The following is a 16,830-nucleotide window of genomic DNA, read 5'->3' on the forward strand; positions in this document are numbered from 1 at the left end:
AAAAGATGTTTTTAAAGGTATGATAAGGAATAGCTCGATATGGTGTATTCCTATTTCTCTCCGCCGGGCACAGATGGGAATAGGCACTTCATTTAAATCATTCCCATATATAATGTGTGTGTGTAAAATGTGTGTAATCTATTTTTCGGTTTATTTTATGTTTCTTTACTTATTTTTTTGTCTGTTACCTTCCGTGATTATTTCTCACTTGATGGTCTAATCGGAAGATCAGCGCTGGAAGTCGCCAGCAACATGCTGAGATGGGACCATTTCGTGACACTTTATTTTTCACTATGTTTTTTCAATGTATGTCTGTTGTCTGTGTGTTTACGAATAAAAAACTATTCTATTCTATTCTATTCTATATATGTCCCCACCTCATGTATCGCGGCGGTCACGTTGGGCAGGAACAAATGGGGAAAGTATTCATGATTTTTTCTGTTTTCGAATTATGTTTAGTATGTAGTTTCAGTGTTCGAGTTACTACCGAGACTCATTGTGTTTTTAAAAGTTCAACTGATATTTAAAATTTGCATTCATTATTAGACGGAAATGAATAGATATTAATATCGTTTGACACACCGCCTACCACACGTGTTTTACAAATGCTGACAAAAAATTCACCACGCCACGACTTAATCTTATTGTTATTGCCAATGAGTAATAAATGACGGTCTCAAGTGGAAACACGCCAAATAATACAATACAATTCATGCTGCGATCTGCGACTTTCTGCAAATCTAGTGATAAGCGTAGGACTATTTTCTTACCTGCTGTAATTTGCTATCTCATTCACTTTCCGTAGGTGTGAAAGCGATAGCATACGCAAGACCTCAAGGCTGATAAGAATAATAAACAAAATACATACTTAATTGGCAAAGGAATATACATTCAACCATCATAATTATAATTTCGCAGTTTACTTTATATGTAGTTTCATTATCAAATTATCATCGCCACAAAATAAACAAAATAAACAAAATAAAAAAAATAATTTAAATAATCAAAATAAACAAAATAAACAAAATAAAAAAAATAATCAAAATAATCAAAATAAACAAAATAAACAAAATAAAAAAAATAATCAAAATAAACAAAATAAACAAAATAAACAAAATAAACAAAATAAACAAAATAAACAAAATAAACAAAATAAACAAAATAAACAAAATAAACAAAATAAACAAAATAAACAAAATAAACAAAATAAACAAAATAAACAAAATAAACAAAATAAACAAAATAAACAAAATAAACAAAATAAACAAAATAAACAAAATAAACAAAATAAACAAAATAAACAAAATAAACAAAATAAACAAAATAAACAAAATAAACAAAATAAACAAAATAAACAAAATAAACAAAATAAACAAAATAAACAAAATAAACAAAATAAACAAAATAAACAAAATAAACAAAATAAACAAAATAAACAAAATAAACAAAATAAACAAAATAAACAAAATAAACAAAATAAACAAAATAAACAAAATAAACAAAATAAACAAAATAAACAAAATAAACAAAATAATATAAATAACATTAATAAAATGAATAATATTAATAAAATAAACTACATTAATAAAATGAATATTATTGATAAAATATTAATAAAATAATTATTATTAATAAAATAAATATCATTAACAAAATAAATGAATGATAGTAAATAAATAAACAAAAAAGTCAAAACAAAATTAAGAAAATTAACAATTAATAAATTCACTATTTTTTTTAGTATATCACTGACCGCACATCACTAAATACGGATGTAGCAAACCTATAAGCAACCGATAATAAAGGTTACCATAACTGAATAAAAACCTGTTAAAAACCCCTAACAAAAACCCTATCGCGATTGGGTTTTGAGATTAACTCGGTTAAAGGTTAAGGTTACCGTTTCAATAAGCTTACCATTACAATCAGGTAACAGTATGATAGGGTTACCGAATGATACGGTAACCGAATCGATTGGGTTACCGAATGGATAGGATTAAGCGTAAAGAGGGGTTTTCCGGTCCTTGACTACAAGTAGCTGCTGTTGTGCTGTTACAGGACTCAAGACGTATGTCAGTTTTTGTTACAAGTGTACCAATCTACACTTGTAATATACAATATTTTTATAAAACGCTTGTTCGATTATGAGTTTAAAACTATGAAACTCCCATATTTTCGTCTATGGTTGAGCTACAGGCACTTGTACCTGTAACCTGTAAAATTGTAACACAGTACTTTTATAAAACGCAAATTGTAAACCACGGAGCAACTGTTGCCACTAAACGCCTGTAAACTTGTAACTTTATAAAACTGGGCCCAGGTGGACATAACGATAATCCAAACGCGCTGGAGTTCAAGGGCAGCTACCCGAAATGAATGTGCCACACAGTGCATTAAAGTGCATCAATTCGACATCACTTTCAGAAAGATTTGATGATGCTGATGAACAAAGCAATAACCAGCCGGTGCAAGTGCAAACGCAAGATGACATCGATATGATGTCATATTTATATGACGACCCAGCCTACAAAAATTACATAGTTGGGTACTTAGCGGGATATGTCGTACGGCACATAATCACTCGGTTAAAATGTGATTTTTGCACTGATAACATGTTGGCGAAAGAAAAATTGTGGTTTTACAAATTAGTGGCCTTAAGGGATAAAGGCGGGTTACTTTACGTAACGAAAGAAGTATATTATATTTGCTGTGTTGCCGAATCTTGTCTCCGGAATCACATTAAGGAAAATCCTGGCCAATTCAATGTTGAGAAACAATTAGCGCTTCAGACATTGACAAAACTTATTGGTCATCATCTATTTCCAGCGACAGGGGAGCATGTAAATTCGCGGCATAATGATAATAATTTGGCGAAACGTATAACCTAAAAGGTACATCATGTACCTATAATGTTTATAGCTGTACCTGTGATAGGAAACGAAATAATCGGCATTGAAAGTGGCCACACAGTACTCATAGATAGAAATGATATTTGCTATTTTTTTCTTATGTAAATTTATGTACTAATGCTGTTTATTACGTACCTATTGAAAAAGTTTTTTTTTTTTGCATTGATTTGTGATTTTATTTACATTTTGATAGCGCAGGAAGAATTTCTATCTCCATCCCGCTCACCCGCGTGCTTCTCTTACAACTCATACCGTTTAGGCGGAACGCATGATATGAAGTGTAAGCATGTTGTTAAATTCCCCCTACTTTGAGGGAAGTAAATGAATACTGGCAACATAGTTTTGTTTATATAATATGTGTGTGCGTTGCTTTGGTTGCTGGTTGCCATGAATCTAGTATATAAATGGATCTGGCATGAGGGTGGGGGGGAAATGACCGAACGGGATTTAGTCTTAAGGCCCCAGTACACAACGGGCCATCGCCGGCCATTCCAAGGGACGCATTTATGCGTTAGAGGGAGCAAGTGATATTGCTATCTCATTCTACCGCATGGCTGCGTCCCTTGGAGTGGCCGGCAATAGCCCATTGTGTACTGGGGCCTTTATGTATCTTTCAGTAGGAGTAGCAGCGAAAACGCTATTATTGTTTGTCCTTGTCCGTCTCACTTTTTTTTTGTTCCCCACAGTAAATTTAGTATGGATTATGGTGGGCAACAAATAAATTCGACCAATCATGTCGCAATGCGTATGTTTTGTCCCTCACGGTGGCACGCGTATAGCACATCTATAGGATCCTAACATCTATGCTTGTTGCTGAGCGTTGGTGACAGACTATGGCACCGGACCGCGACCTTGGTGCGGTGCGGAACATTTATCGATAGTGTGTAAGCTTCCATCGCACATAATTTTATTATTATTAATAGCGGTGCGGTGGGCATGCACGTTGCACCAACTGACAGGTAATAATAATACTGGTGCGCTCCGCACCAATTTCCCTAGTGTGTAAGCTGCATCGCACCGTTTGACAGCTGTCATTTTCAAATTATGACAGTGGACGGCAATGTAGCCAGTCGATGAAATAACAAAAATGCCGGAAGCAGTGCTTTAAAAAGACAGATTTTTTAAGATTTTAATGGAAAAAGGTGCATTATATATTACCTCACGCACTTCATCTACCTCTAAAAAAGCGGAACCACATTAATAGTGGTAACACACTATCGCACCGCACCAAGGTCATTGTGCGACGCAAGCGATATCTCTTTCTCCCTCTTACTTATGGGTGCGTCCCACAATGACCTTGGTGCGGTGCGATAGTGTGTTAGCTACTTTATTATTACCTGTCAGTTGGTGCGACGTGCATGCCCACCGCACCGCTATAAAGGCCGTAACAGACTATCGCACCGCACCGCGACCTTGGACCGGTTCTAGGAATAGCTCGTACTGGCGTGGACTTCCACACTATCGCACCGAACCGTCAAAACGGTGCGATCCTAGCTTACAGACTGCCGCACTCGTGCGCCAGTGTTGCCAAGTGTCCCATATTTCCGTGCTTTTCAACGAATTTTTGCAATGGAATCCTTTAAGATTGAATTTAAATTAATGTGGTTCCGCTTTTTTAGAGGTAGATGAAGGGCGTGAGGTAATATAATGCACCTTTTTCCATGAAAATCTTAAAAAATCTGTGTCTTTTTAAAGCACTGCTTCCGCATTTTTGTTATTGCATCGACTGGCTACATTGCCGTCCACTGTCATATTTTGAAAATGACAGCTGTCAATCGGTGCGATGGAGCTTACACACTAGGGAAATTGGTACGTAGCGCACCAGTATTATTATTCCGTCATAATTTGAAAATGACAGCTGTCAAACGGTGCGATGCAGCTTACACCATAGATATATGATATACTTAGATGACGCCTCAGCGAGACTTTTGTTTAGTGTACGATTAACAATTTAACACCACCTTGCTGTAGCCATGTCGACAAAGTCATATCGATAAACTATCGACATTTCTTGCAATTTTAATTTTACTTCAAAGGTTTAACGATACCTAAAATGAACTAAAACGCTTTTATTCTTTATTGTGATTATTAGATCACAATTTTATCGACATGCCCCAGCAGGGAACCAAGGGAAAGTTCAGATATTTAATTAAAATACATACCTAACCTACTAAAATATGTGTTCAGCAATAATTGAATTATTTTATTAAGTATATTCTAATATATTTATTATTCATTAGCATTTCAATTATGTTTATGTTTAACGAAGATATTGAAGCTTCAATTAATAGCTATTTCGTTCCGATGTGTAGCGTTTGTCGATATATAACATGATTAAAATCGACTTTTCACATCCCTAAAAGAGCACACATACACGTTTTTACGCACAAATACACAGCCTTGATTCACCAAAAAAGGCAACACTTGGATTTGAAGTTCATCTTGTCAACAGTGTGGTTGTCCTTTTTTGACAAATGGCATTTTTAAAAGAGCGAGGAGAGAGAAATTATACTATAGTGTAAATAACATTATTTGCGGTATTTGACACATTATGACTGACGTATATAGAGATGTAACTAACGCAAATCGATTGTCACAGCAAGCGATTACGATTGGATGGCACGTAGACTGAGGTATCGAATTGTGACGTATAATGAATTTTTATTTGAGATTTAAATAAAGCTAGAATTATATGGTTTTCCCGCAAGCTACCGGTCGGTCGGTGTATTTAATACACCTACCGAGTAGGTCGCACCCATTGTCAAAATTGAAACTAACTGGGGATCTATTTTAAAGTTTATTTATGTTATTTCTGTGTCAAATTTGTTGTCTGTTAAGTGACGATAAATATATCCATATTTACAATTAATTATCCACCTTTTCCTTATTTTTATTAAAAGAAAAATGAAAAATTCATATCGATTTACTTAGACGACTACCGATTCATAACGGTGGTATCCGGCCAACCCTAAAATAATAAAAAAAAAAGACATAGAACGTAAACGTTCGCAGTGCAGTTGTTTTCCTTTGTGATTTCGATGTGCAAAACATTTTACGTAGTATTGCTGTTGTGAGTGACAGACGTCAAATACCGCAAATAATGTTATTTACACTATAGTTGCTGCGCCGTCAAAGAGAACAGAAAACTTTGGGGCCTTGGCTTACACACTAGGGAAATTGGTGCGGAGCGCAACAGTATTATTATTACCTGTCAGTTGGTGCGACGTGCATGCCCACCGCACCGCTATTAATAATAATTATGTGCGATGGAAGCTTACACACTATCGATAAATGCTCCGCACCGCACCAAGGTCGCGGTCCGGTGCGATAGTCTGTTACTACTTTTAATAATAAGGCCCCGTTCGCACGGCAGCTTTTTCAACGCGCGTTAAAAAAGCGTTTGAATGACGCAAATGGATAACCATGTATGTATTCACACGAAGGCGGTTTTTAAGCGCGGCGCTTTTTTATCGAGCACTGTTCGATTTTCGGCGTTGAGCGTTGGCGTCAAATTGAATAGAGCATACGGAACTCCGTGTATCTGTTCTCACAAGCGTTAAAAAAGCGCCGGCGCTGCTGTCAGTTGGCTGTCAAATGTCAATTTTTGGTGTCAATCGTCAAGATTATTATTAGTTTCACCTTAAAAATGACAACTTTTGCTTACAAATTCCTGAAATATTCAAGCTATATTCAAATAATACGTCGTAATAGCAAATAAAGTATGGCTTTGCTGAGATGCGTACGTGGCAGTACGACTCACAAGTGATTTTTAAGCGTTCATATGAACACAAATATTGGAAACGGTAAAAAAGCGCCAACGTCGGGTTTTAACGCAACGCTTTTTAAGCTGTCGTGCGAATGGGGCCTAATTATGTGCGATGGAAGCTTAAGCACCCTGCAGACTATGCGCGTGAATCGCGGGCGAAGCTGCGAACGCAAGTGTGTAGTCGATTTTCGCAGACAGCGAAATCGACTACACACTCGCGTTCGCGGCTTCGCCCGCGATTCACGCGCATAGTCTGGAGGGGGCTTAACACACTATCGATAAATGCTCTGCACCGCACCAAGGTCGCGGTCCGGTGCGATAGTCTGTTACTACTTTTGACTTACTACGTTTTAAGGCCGTAACACACTATAACACAGCTCCAAGGTCATTGTGCGACGCACCGATAAGTAAGAGCGAGAAAGAGATATCGCTTTCTCGCTCTTACTTATGGGTGCGTCGCACAATGACCTTGGTGCGGTGCGATAGTGTGTTACCACTATTATATCAATCAGGCCATACACTTGGTTGCCACCATCGAGGTAATAAAAACGTAACTTAAATGTAAGCATAGGGCCTACCGCGAACCACGTTCGACGTGTTGGCTCCCTGTCACACTTACGTACTAATTTACAAGTGCGACGGCGAGGCAACACGTCGAACGTGGTTCGCGGTAGGCCCCACTGAAATACGAAATAGGTCCATGGTAGACCCTCATACCTCATCTCTGTTAAATTACCAAGCAAAAACGAAACGAATCTAAATGTCAGTGTCAAAATAATCCGAGTTTTGAGTTTGACAACTGGTTTTTCAATTTTCTTTCAGTTCACTCGGTCGTCAGTAGTTTCAGTAAAAAGCGTGATAATAAATCAGCTTTCTTTTAGTATATTATTATAAATAATTAGCTATGGGAAAAAAGAAGTCAAAAAAACGTCGACGATCCTCGTCGTCCAGTTCAAGTTCGAGCAGTTCGGATTCCTCACAAGAGAAAAAGAAACTTCGCAAGTTAAAGAAAAAATTGAAGAAAGAGCAAAAGAAGACAGAGAAAATTCTTAAAAAGAAGTTAAAGGAGGAAAAGAAAAAGTTGAAGAAGAAACAGCGCAGCAAGAGCCGGAGCCGCGAAACGTCGACCAGTAAGCAAGATGCGGCCGCTGATATACCCATAGGTAATGTTTGATTGATAAGTAGTTTTTATTCCCTGCTGAATTGCCAAAGTGAATAAACTTGTTGCGGTTATAAGATTCTTCTGCTAATACGCTTATTTTTTGTGCTAATAAGTACTGTGGTTTGAAAAAAATTGAAATTTTAGCCTCTTTGCAGATTTTCAATGAAAAATATTTTTATCATTATTAATAATTACATAAACAATCATTATTTCTCCACTACCTGAAGGTTGTCTGGAAGAGATTACTCGTTAGCGATAAGGCTGCCTGTTATTTACCTCTGTCTAACTTTATGTAAATTACGTGTGTTTCCTTCTAAATTTATTTTGAGGTTGTGCAATTAAGAGGTTTTGTATAGTATTGTGTATTGGTTTGAACACATAGAACGTATAAACATTGTTGATTCATCTATTCTGCTTTCTAATTTTAGAGTTAATGGAGAAGTCCAAAGCGATGGCACCAATGACAAAAGAGGAATGGGAACAGAAGCAAAGTGTGGTCCGCCGGGTGCTGGACGAGGACTCTGGCCGATACAGGTTATCCTATCATTCCAGTTCCATAACTTTATTACTACCTTTACTTTTAAAGGCTTATAATATCTGATGTTGATAACATTTTTCCTTGTAATCTCATTGGAGGTTGTATCAAAGGTTTTATGGACTTAAACAAATCTAGCCCCAGTCATTGATATAAATTGTCTAGTCAATTCCTGTTGCATGGTAGATATTAAGATCATATATTGCTGTCTCTCAGTTGTATCCTGTTTTCAGGTTAATAAAAGGTGATGGTGAGGTGTTAGAGGAGATTGTGTCCCGAGACCGCCACCGGCAGATCAACCGGCAGGCCACACAGGCAGACGGTGCTTACTTCCAAGCAAACACTGTTGACAGGAAGATTTAGCCATATATATACCTTTTCTTCTTTTTCAGTAACTTTGTCCAATTTAGTTCTTTTCTGTAGTATCACCAATATCACCATAGTTGTGCTAGCTAGAAAAAGAGAAGCAGCAGTTTTAGCCACAACTATTTTTATGGTCAGATATTTTATTATTATACATGGTTATTTGGGGTTGTTCTTGATAAGAACATTATACCATATGAAATTAGTCTGGCATGGAGAAGCCCAGAGCAAATCCTGCAACGAAATCGGGGTTTATTCTTCAGTTAATACAGTAGATAGGTAACATAAGGAAAGGTCACCCTGGGCTATTGAAGCTATATATTATACAATATACAAAGTGCTGCACTGCAATATACTTTTCATTAATCATTATTTATTAAGTATAGCAGGTACTTAGGTATTTCGTAATGCAGTTACCTTTTCCTATACTCCTAACAAATGTTGTAAAAATCACAATCATTCCATAAGCACTCTTCTATCTTCTAACATTAAATAAATATATATTAAGTTACGAATTTAATTACTTCCTTTTATATCCCAACCCACAGTTGGTAAATGTAAATAAAAATCCGTCTACAATCTCGAATAACTTGTCCACTTATGTACAGTCAAAGGGTGGGGAGAGGGGGCAGTACTGGTTATTAAATACAAATAGATTTGGATGAAATAATTTAATATATCACTTAGGTACATCTTTCGCTTTTAGAACACATCATTAATGTTACGTAAAACTCACAATTCAAGAGTAAAAACGAGATGCGTGCCATTCCCGAGAGATGCGTACGATTTTCAATAATATCGCTAACGGCCCGTGTGCATTTCGTGCACTGCACGAGGCGAGTGTAAAGCGCGCGTGCAGAGCGCGAGTGCTTTGCCAAAGTTTTGCCAGATCTGGACGCACCTTAACCCCTCCAGTCCCGAAGTTACGATATCACGTCGGCAAAATCCCTTGGACGCGATATCGCACACGCGATTTAATACAAAATATATGTGAGGATGGTTTTCCACCTGTCCACTGTGTATTTGCATCTTACATTTTGCCTAGTGAGAGAGTGAGACGCAATGCAGCAATGTGACCAAGATATTGGACAGGTGGAATACCAACCTAAAGAACAGTCGGTCAAAAACTATTTTGACATTGTCTATGGCTGGGACTTCAGGGGTTGATAGTAAATCCACTCGCGATAGTCTCGTAACATAAATTTTACATAACAATAATGTTGTTGAGTGAATATTAGCTACAACTCGTCTTTGGGCGGGGGCTCGCTGGGCGCGGCGAGGTGCTCCGCGACGAGCCCCACGAGGCTCTCGAGCGGCCGCGCGCCGTGCTCCACGTGCGCTATCTTTTTGTGCTTGTACAGGATCAGCGTCGGCAGTCCGTTTATCTACAACATACAATGACATAGTTTTTTATTTAGATATAATTTTTAGGGTTCCGTACCCAAAGGGTAAAACGGGACCCTATTACTAAGACTCCGCTGTCCGTCCGTCCGTCTGTCACAAGGCTGTATCTCACGAACCGTGATAGCTAGACAGTTGAAATTTTCACAGATGATGTATTTCTGTTGCCGCTATAACAACAAATACTAAAAAGTACGGAACCCTCGGTGAGCGAGTCCGACTCGCACTTGTCCGGTTTTTTTAAACGTATAGTTCTATAAGTGAAATGCAGCAGTTTTTTATAGAGTAGCAGAGTAACTTCAGAGAGTCAGATTTTTAGCCTAGTTGGTAAAAAAATCAGTTCCGAGTCAAGCGGCAATATCCAACTTTTACAATAGCAGGTACTATTTCTCTAATCGCTTATGCAAATGTCTGCGTCTGAGATTTCAGCGCCGCACTTCAGTCCCAAACTAAAGGTGCGTTTCGACCAGAGATGTGCGAGTATGTGTAGCGAGGGGTGTGTTTTTAAGAACCAATAGAGTCACTGCACGCTGAGCGAGGAAAACATATAAAGTCTCGCACATCTCTGGTGGAAACGCAGCCTTAAGCTAGCTTTAAGAAACCTAAACCGAGAAAAACCCGTTTACCAACTTCTGCCACTGACTGTACCTACTAAAATAAAAATTAATAATAATTAAACGATCGCATCGCTGCGAACCTTAGAGCATTTAATAACTGGCGTCGCCTTTAAGAGCTTACCCCTCTGCCGAAAACCTTGCACAATTGTGCAAGCTTTTGTATAGACTGACATGGCTATTTTGTACATTACCTAGAAATCATGTAGAAATAGCATTACTTTTGACGTCCCCTCCCCCGCAAAAATCGGCAGACTGTTTTGTACAGAAAATGACAGCCATGACGTCTCCAGTTACTAAATGCTCTAAGCTGAGAACTCATCATAAAAGGGCTGTATACGAAGATTGCTAATAGGGACAGCGAAATAACTTATACCTTTGTCTGTCCTTCTTTGTAGAAAGTATTCTGAATAAGGATAGATGTAAAAACAAAATAACCCCGTAAGCCTTTATAAGAATTATAAGGCAGAGGGAATATATTTCCCACAATGATTTTGGAACTTTGTCTAAGTCAGGGTTCAATTTTAGCGTAATTACTGACAACTTAAAGGGAGACCCACTTTTCACAATAAGGGCCCTGTTAAAATTCAGAATTCTGGCATACACTCAGTAAATGAACTAAGGTAATTCGTCAGTAACTGGCCGTCCTAAACTAAAAATGAATTTTATTCTCCTATAAATAGAATTCATTTTAGTATAAGGTGGCCAGTTATTGAAAGCTGGTCAGTTATTGAAACCTTATACTAAAATGAATTCTGTTTATAGGTGAATAGAATTCATTTTTAGTTTAGGGCGGCCAGATGCTAAATCCGGCCAGTTACCCTATAATTTTTAGGTATAACTTAATACAATTGGCCTTTAACCTTTTCGACGCCGTGTCAAACACACAAGCTGTCACTCGGACGCCACGTCACCGAAGTGTCATAATTGAAATTAAACTTTATGCATATGCACGTAGGGTCTATGTTGCTCTGTGGTCTGTGACGGATTAATCCATCCTTGGCGTTGGACCTGCGGTGCGGATATACCGGTCATTGGCGTCCAAAAGGTTAAAAAGTTGAACTTATAAAGGGTATTGTACCATTTCCGTCTCGCAGATGGGCTTGGAGCGCACGCAGTCGACGTCTGCGATGAGCACGCGGCTCTCGTTCTGGAAACGCTCGCCCAGCTTCAGCCACAGCGGGCTTAGCTGCATACAGTGCGCACACCTGCAACACACACATACAAGATTACATTTGGCATCCGCTTTTGAAACTGACTAAACACTCTTGGGATCTCGAAAGGGCTAGCCAGGAAACGGGCGTTTGCTAGCTGGTGTGGATGCACGGAGCGGGCGCACGCTCCCGCGCCAGTCAGCGTTGCTCATCATACCCACCCGTTCCGTGCAACTGCGCCAGCTAGCGGACGCCCAAAGGGTATGACGAACACGAGGTTGCATGAAATCTCGAAAGGTTTCTTGGAGATAAGAGCGCCTTCTTCTATTTATCCTGTTTTAGTCAGTGTAATAACACGGTAGTTAGTCCACAGTGCTTCTTCATAAAAATCTCCACGGTCTCGAGATCTCATAGAAAGTATACCATCCTCTTCTATTATTTATCACTGTAAAAAAGACCAATCACTCACCAGGGAGCGAAGTAGTTGACGAACACCAGGTCCTTCTCCATGAAGATTTCGAAGGTCTCCTCGGAGATGCGCGCGACGGGCAGCGCCTTCTTCTTCTTCATGAACTTCTCCGGGTCGTGGTTCTCCGCCAGCAGCATCTTCTCCACGTAGGCCTTTAGGTCTTCCAGCGTCTCAGCGTTGGCTACTCCCATCTAAGAAAATTCATTTATTAACGCCTGTTCTATAGAAAATTTGCTGCCTTCACGCGCAATGTCACACAGGACTACCTATTCCACCTGTCCAATTTCTTTGTCCAATGTCCAAAGTTTTTGGAAATATCCTTTTATTTTCCTGATAAATAATCCAAAAGTTTTCGAGAACATTTCCAAATTTTTGAAAACTTTCTGCAACTTACACAGCTGAACGCAATGTACATAGGTACGTCAAAGATAGACCAAATTAATTTTGTATCAAGCAGAAACGTGCGAACGATGCTATACATATATTAAGCTTAGAAACAAATTAAAAGTGGAAAAATTCACTGTCTTGGATGGGACTTGAACCCACGTTTGAGCGTTGGCGTCTACACTGCGCAGTTGCGCCAACGTTGCGTCGAGCAGCAGCCATAGAGTTGGCTAGACGCCGACGCTCGGGAGACGCTATTTTGGCGGCCACCACACACACACACACACAGCCCTTAGTGTAGAGTGTACTCACAATTCGTCCGTGCACGATCCACAGCAGGTAGGGGTACTGTTTGATGTCAAAGGTGGCGCAGGTCAGCTCGTTGTCCATGCAGTTCACTTTGCCGATCTGGATGTACTCATTGTGCGCATAATGCGCACCCAACTCCGCCCACACTGGAGCCAATCTCTGAGAAATGATTTGAAATAAGTTGAAATTTTACTAAAGTATATACTTAGGTGTATTCGTAGTTATATCTTGTAATTATAGACAACCAGTGACCGTAACATATTACGTACCTACCTAAGTATTAAGTTAAAATTATTTTAATATATCGAGTCTCACGGGAGTATTATAATTAAAATTGAAATTAGTTAAAGGGAATTCTTATATTCCACTGCATTACTTATGGCAAAGATTAATAAAATTGATGGTGTAAGATGTGATTGTGTAAAGACTAAGATGAAATTGTGACCATTAGTTTGACAGCTGAAATAAATACTTGTTAGCTAATTTTTCAATAAAAATGAAATTATATTAATACCACTATACCTGACAAGCCTGGCACCATGGCGCGTAGAACATAATGAAGTGCTGCCCTTTGGCTACAAACTTCTCAATATTGTGATCTGTAAGATGTGCCATACCGCTGTAGAATTTAACTTCACTACTCTGGCTTTTCTTGGCATTAGACTCCTAAAACAAGCAACAGAAAGTTATTTTTTAATATCATTTTTTTAATTGCATATGTGTGTTTCTTTCTACTTATTCATTGTAATCTACAGACAAAATAATTTAGTCTGTTGTGTCTGAGTTACCTGTACGTACTTACCTCAGTTTTAGCATTGAAGACCTCGCTGAGAAAGAGAGTGAGGGAGGGCAGGTCACGCGTGCCCTTGTATTCCACTGGCAGGAATGAGTTCTTGTGGTAGTACAAAAGCGTTGGGTAGCCTGTACATGGTGTTTCTTTCGTTAATTAAGACAATATGGTCAAACATCTTATATATTTTGAATTATAATACCTAAGTTTAATTGTCATACTTTGATTCTAATGACATAATTATAATGTTGATGATTAAAAAAGTTCATAAATTATTTATGAGCTTACAGCCTTTGTGTTTACATATTTAACAACATTTGTAGACCTGCTGATGCTGGAGCAAACATGGCTTTTGTTTCCTTCTTGATCCGCAGGATACTAACAAACAAGAATTAAAATCATTGACACCTTATTTTGAAAGTAATTTGCCACTTTGGCCTGACCAGGGGGACCAACACAAGAGCCAACCACAGACCACATACACCACAGTAGTCAATTTTATGATATGAATGTCAAAGAGCCACTTTTTGCAGCGATTCAGCAATCAATACAGATGCCCATGATAGAGTACCTCTCCACTGTAACTATACTAGATGTAGCGCGAAACAACCGCGAGTTAGTATTAATGCTGAAGCACTAGTCGCGCGTTTGCAACAATGCAGAAGCGATGCTGAATCGCGACAGTCGCGCGTTTGTATGGCTACTACACCTTACTACTTCTGTCTCGTGAGCCAGCGCCAGTGGTCAAACTATACTTACCAGTGATGCCATTGTCTTGGCACAACCCGGCATGTCTAGTGCAGTCGACCTGGGCAATGGCAAACTCGGATTCCTTGGTGTTTACCAGCTCTGCCAACTCAGCCCACATTGGCTGGAAGTCCGTGCAATGTCGACACCTATAACATCAAAATAAAGGTGATTCATTAACTTTCACAATCTTACGTCTAGTCATCCAAGTTATGCATGTCTCTCAGGGAAGCATGAGAAGAAAAAAAGTTATATACATACTCACAGATTTGGATTACAGTAACTGTTATTTGTCAAGAGTTGTTTGTCAGTGGATCATAGGCAGCGAGAATCATACTGTCTTTTTAGGGTTCCGTACACAAAGGGTAAAACGGGACCCTATTACTAAGACTTCGCTGTCCGTCCGTCCGTCTGTCTGTCACCAGGCTGTATCTCACGAACCGTGATAGCTAGACAGTTGAAATTTTCACAGATGATGTATTTCTGTTGCCGCTATAACAACAAATACTAAAAACAGAATAAAATAAAGATTTAAATGGGGCTCCCATACAACAAACGTGATTTTTGACCAAAGTTAAGCAACGTCGGGAGTGGTCAGTACTTGGATGGGTGACCGTATTTTTTTTTGTTTTTTTTTTTTGCATTATGGTACGGAACCCTTCGTGCGCGAGTCCGACTCGCACTTGCCCGGTTTTTTTAGGATAGTATTATAACCACAAGAGAGGGGTGACTAGTGAGTATAGTATTTTAACCAACTTCAAGATTATTTTGAAAAGGAGGAGGGTCTCAATTTGTTAGTATGTTTTTTTAATGTTTGTTAACTCTGTCATTTCTTGACTGATATTGAAAATTTATGTTTTGATTGAAAGTATATACATCCAGATTGGTCCCATGCCAAAATTTAGTTTTGATGATGGGATTGATGAGGTATGGAGGGAACTACCTACTCAAATCTTATGAGGAATTGAGAAAACTCCTGAACTCTTATGTATACAGAAACTTATAGCGATTTTTTAGTATATCTAAAATCCAAGCATTTGCATATAAATAGTGCTATTTGGTGAAATGGAACTACTCATGAGTAGTTCCATTTCATCTGGTATACATGTATACCAGAATGAAATAACTCTACCACATAAGATTGTAAAAATTTGGAGGCTAATTATAATTGTTAATGGGATGCACTATGTTTTGTGAAGTCTGTCTTTTTCTATAAAAGATTATTTATTCTGCTGTTACTGACAAGACTTGCTTGCTAGGCATATAATTATATTCAAAGTATATGCTATAAAATAAAGAATGAAAAAAGAACATTGAATTTGAATTTATGTTGTAAAGCTGACAGTACTGTATCCATCCAGGTATTTGACCTGCGATAAGACTTTTAGAAAACCATTTAGTTTCCTCCAATAATCACTTACCAAGGTGCGTAAAACATAATAAAGTTTCCATTCATATCTTCAATCTGCCGCTGGAAGCTTTCGGGATCGTATTCGTACACCGTGCCATCTTCAGGTGCTACGAAATTAGGAACGACCACTAAATAGACTAGAAGTAAAGAAGCGAAGTTCTTAAGCCGGAACATTATTTTTATTACGACGTTAAATGTTTACGATTAAATAATGAACATGACAGAGCTACATTTTCACTTCACACGTACAATGATGGTATTCGATTGAACTATATAATTAAATTAAATATATCTATTTATAAATGTACACATTGCACGCATTCATTGGCAAAGAATCGGGATTAGATAGATTCACAATGTTCACAGTATTTGACACAACAGTAGGGCTACCGCCAATACCGAAAATCGTCAATTGCGGGCATTTTTCTCTGTCACTCTAATTACGCCTTCATTGGAGTAAAAGAGTAAGATCCCCGCAATTTGCGAATTTCGGTTTTCGCGGTAGCCCCTCAGTGTGAAAAAATATTGAAAATGGTATCAAATGTCAATCCATTTGACAATGTTGGGCAGATATGACATTTGATACCCTGAAACCAACATTTTTAGCACTATCTCAAACAGTCACTAGTTAGTTTCCATTTATCTTAATTATTCACTACCTTGCTGGATAGTGATTGGCTTCTTTAAATGAGTACAACTTCTTCGATTGGCTTTCTTTTTTAAAGCTTTCCTATGATTCGATTTTTGTAGTAGTAGTTTGTTTTTGTAGGCTTGAACTTTATGAGTGCATAAAAAAATGTAAAAAGCTCGTAAATA

General features: G+C 38.2%; 2 protein-coding genes and 1 long non-coding RNA gene across 3 annotated transcripts in view; 1 reads left to right on the top strand and 2 right to left on the bottom strand.

Annotated features, from left to right (window-relative positions):
* Positions 1 to 16,830, bottom strand: part of LOC134803772 (uncharacterized) — a 77,377-nt gene that overhangs the window by 47,709 nt on the left and 12,838 nt on the right. The window lies entirely within an intron of this gene.
* On the top strand, positions 7,494 to 9,018 carry LOC134799223 (ADP-ribosylation factor-like protein 6-interacting protein 4). Its single transcript, XM_063771609.1, has 3 exons — positions 7,494 to 7,838; positions 8,266 to 8,371; positions 8,606 to 9,018. The coding sequence occupies exons 1-3, from the start codon at positions 7,580 to 7,582 to the stop codon at positions 8,733 to 8,735; spliced, it is 495 nt and encodes a 164-aa protein (XP_063627679.1). The 5' UTR covers positions 7,494 to 7,579; the 3' UTR covers positions 8,736 to 9,018.
* Positions 9,392 to 16,391, bottom strand: LOC134803730 (thioredoxin domain-containing protein 5 homolog). Its single transcript, XM_063776549.1, has 8 exons — positions 16,025 to 16,391; positions 14,616 to 14,752; positions 13,869 to 13,987; positions 13,589 to 13,732; positions 13,070 to 13,225; positions 12,374 to 12,564; positions 11,832 to 11,958; positions 9,392 to 10,120 (listed from the first exon to the last, which is right to left on the bottom strand). Exons 1-8 carry the CDS (start codon positions 16,186 to 16,188, stop codon positions 9,974 to 9,976), a joined length of 1,185 nt encoding a protein of 394 aa, XP_063632619.1. The 5' UTR covers positions 16,189 to 16,391; the 3' UTR covers positions 9,392 to 9,973.

The sequence above is a fragment of the Cydia splendana genome, chromosome 2 (assembly GCF_910591565.1).
Source record: "Cydia splendana chromosome 2, ilCydSple1.2, whole genome shotgun sequence".
Classification (NCBI taxonomy): domain Eukaryota; kingdom Metazoa; phylum Arthropoda; class Insecta; order Lepidoptera; family Tortricidae; genus Cydia; species Cydia splendana.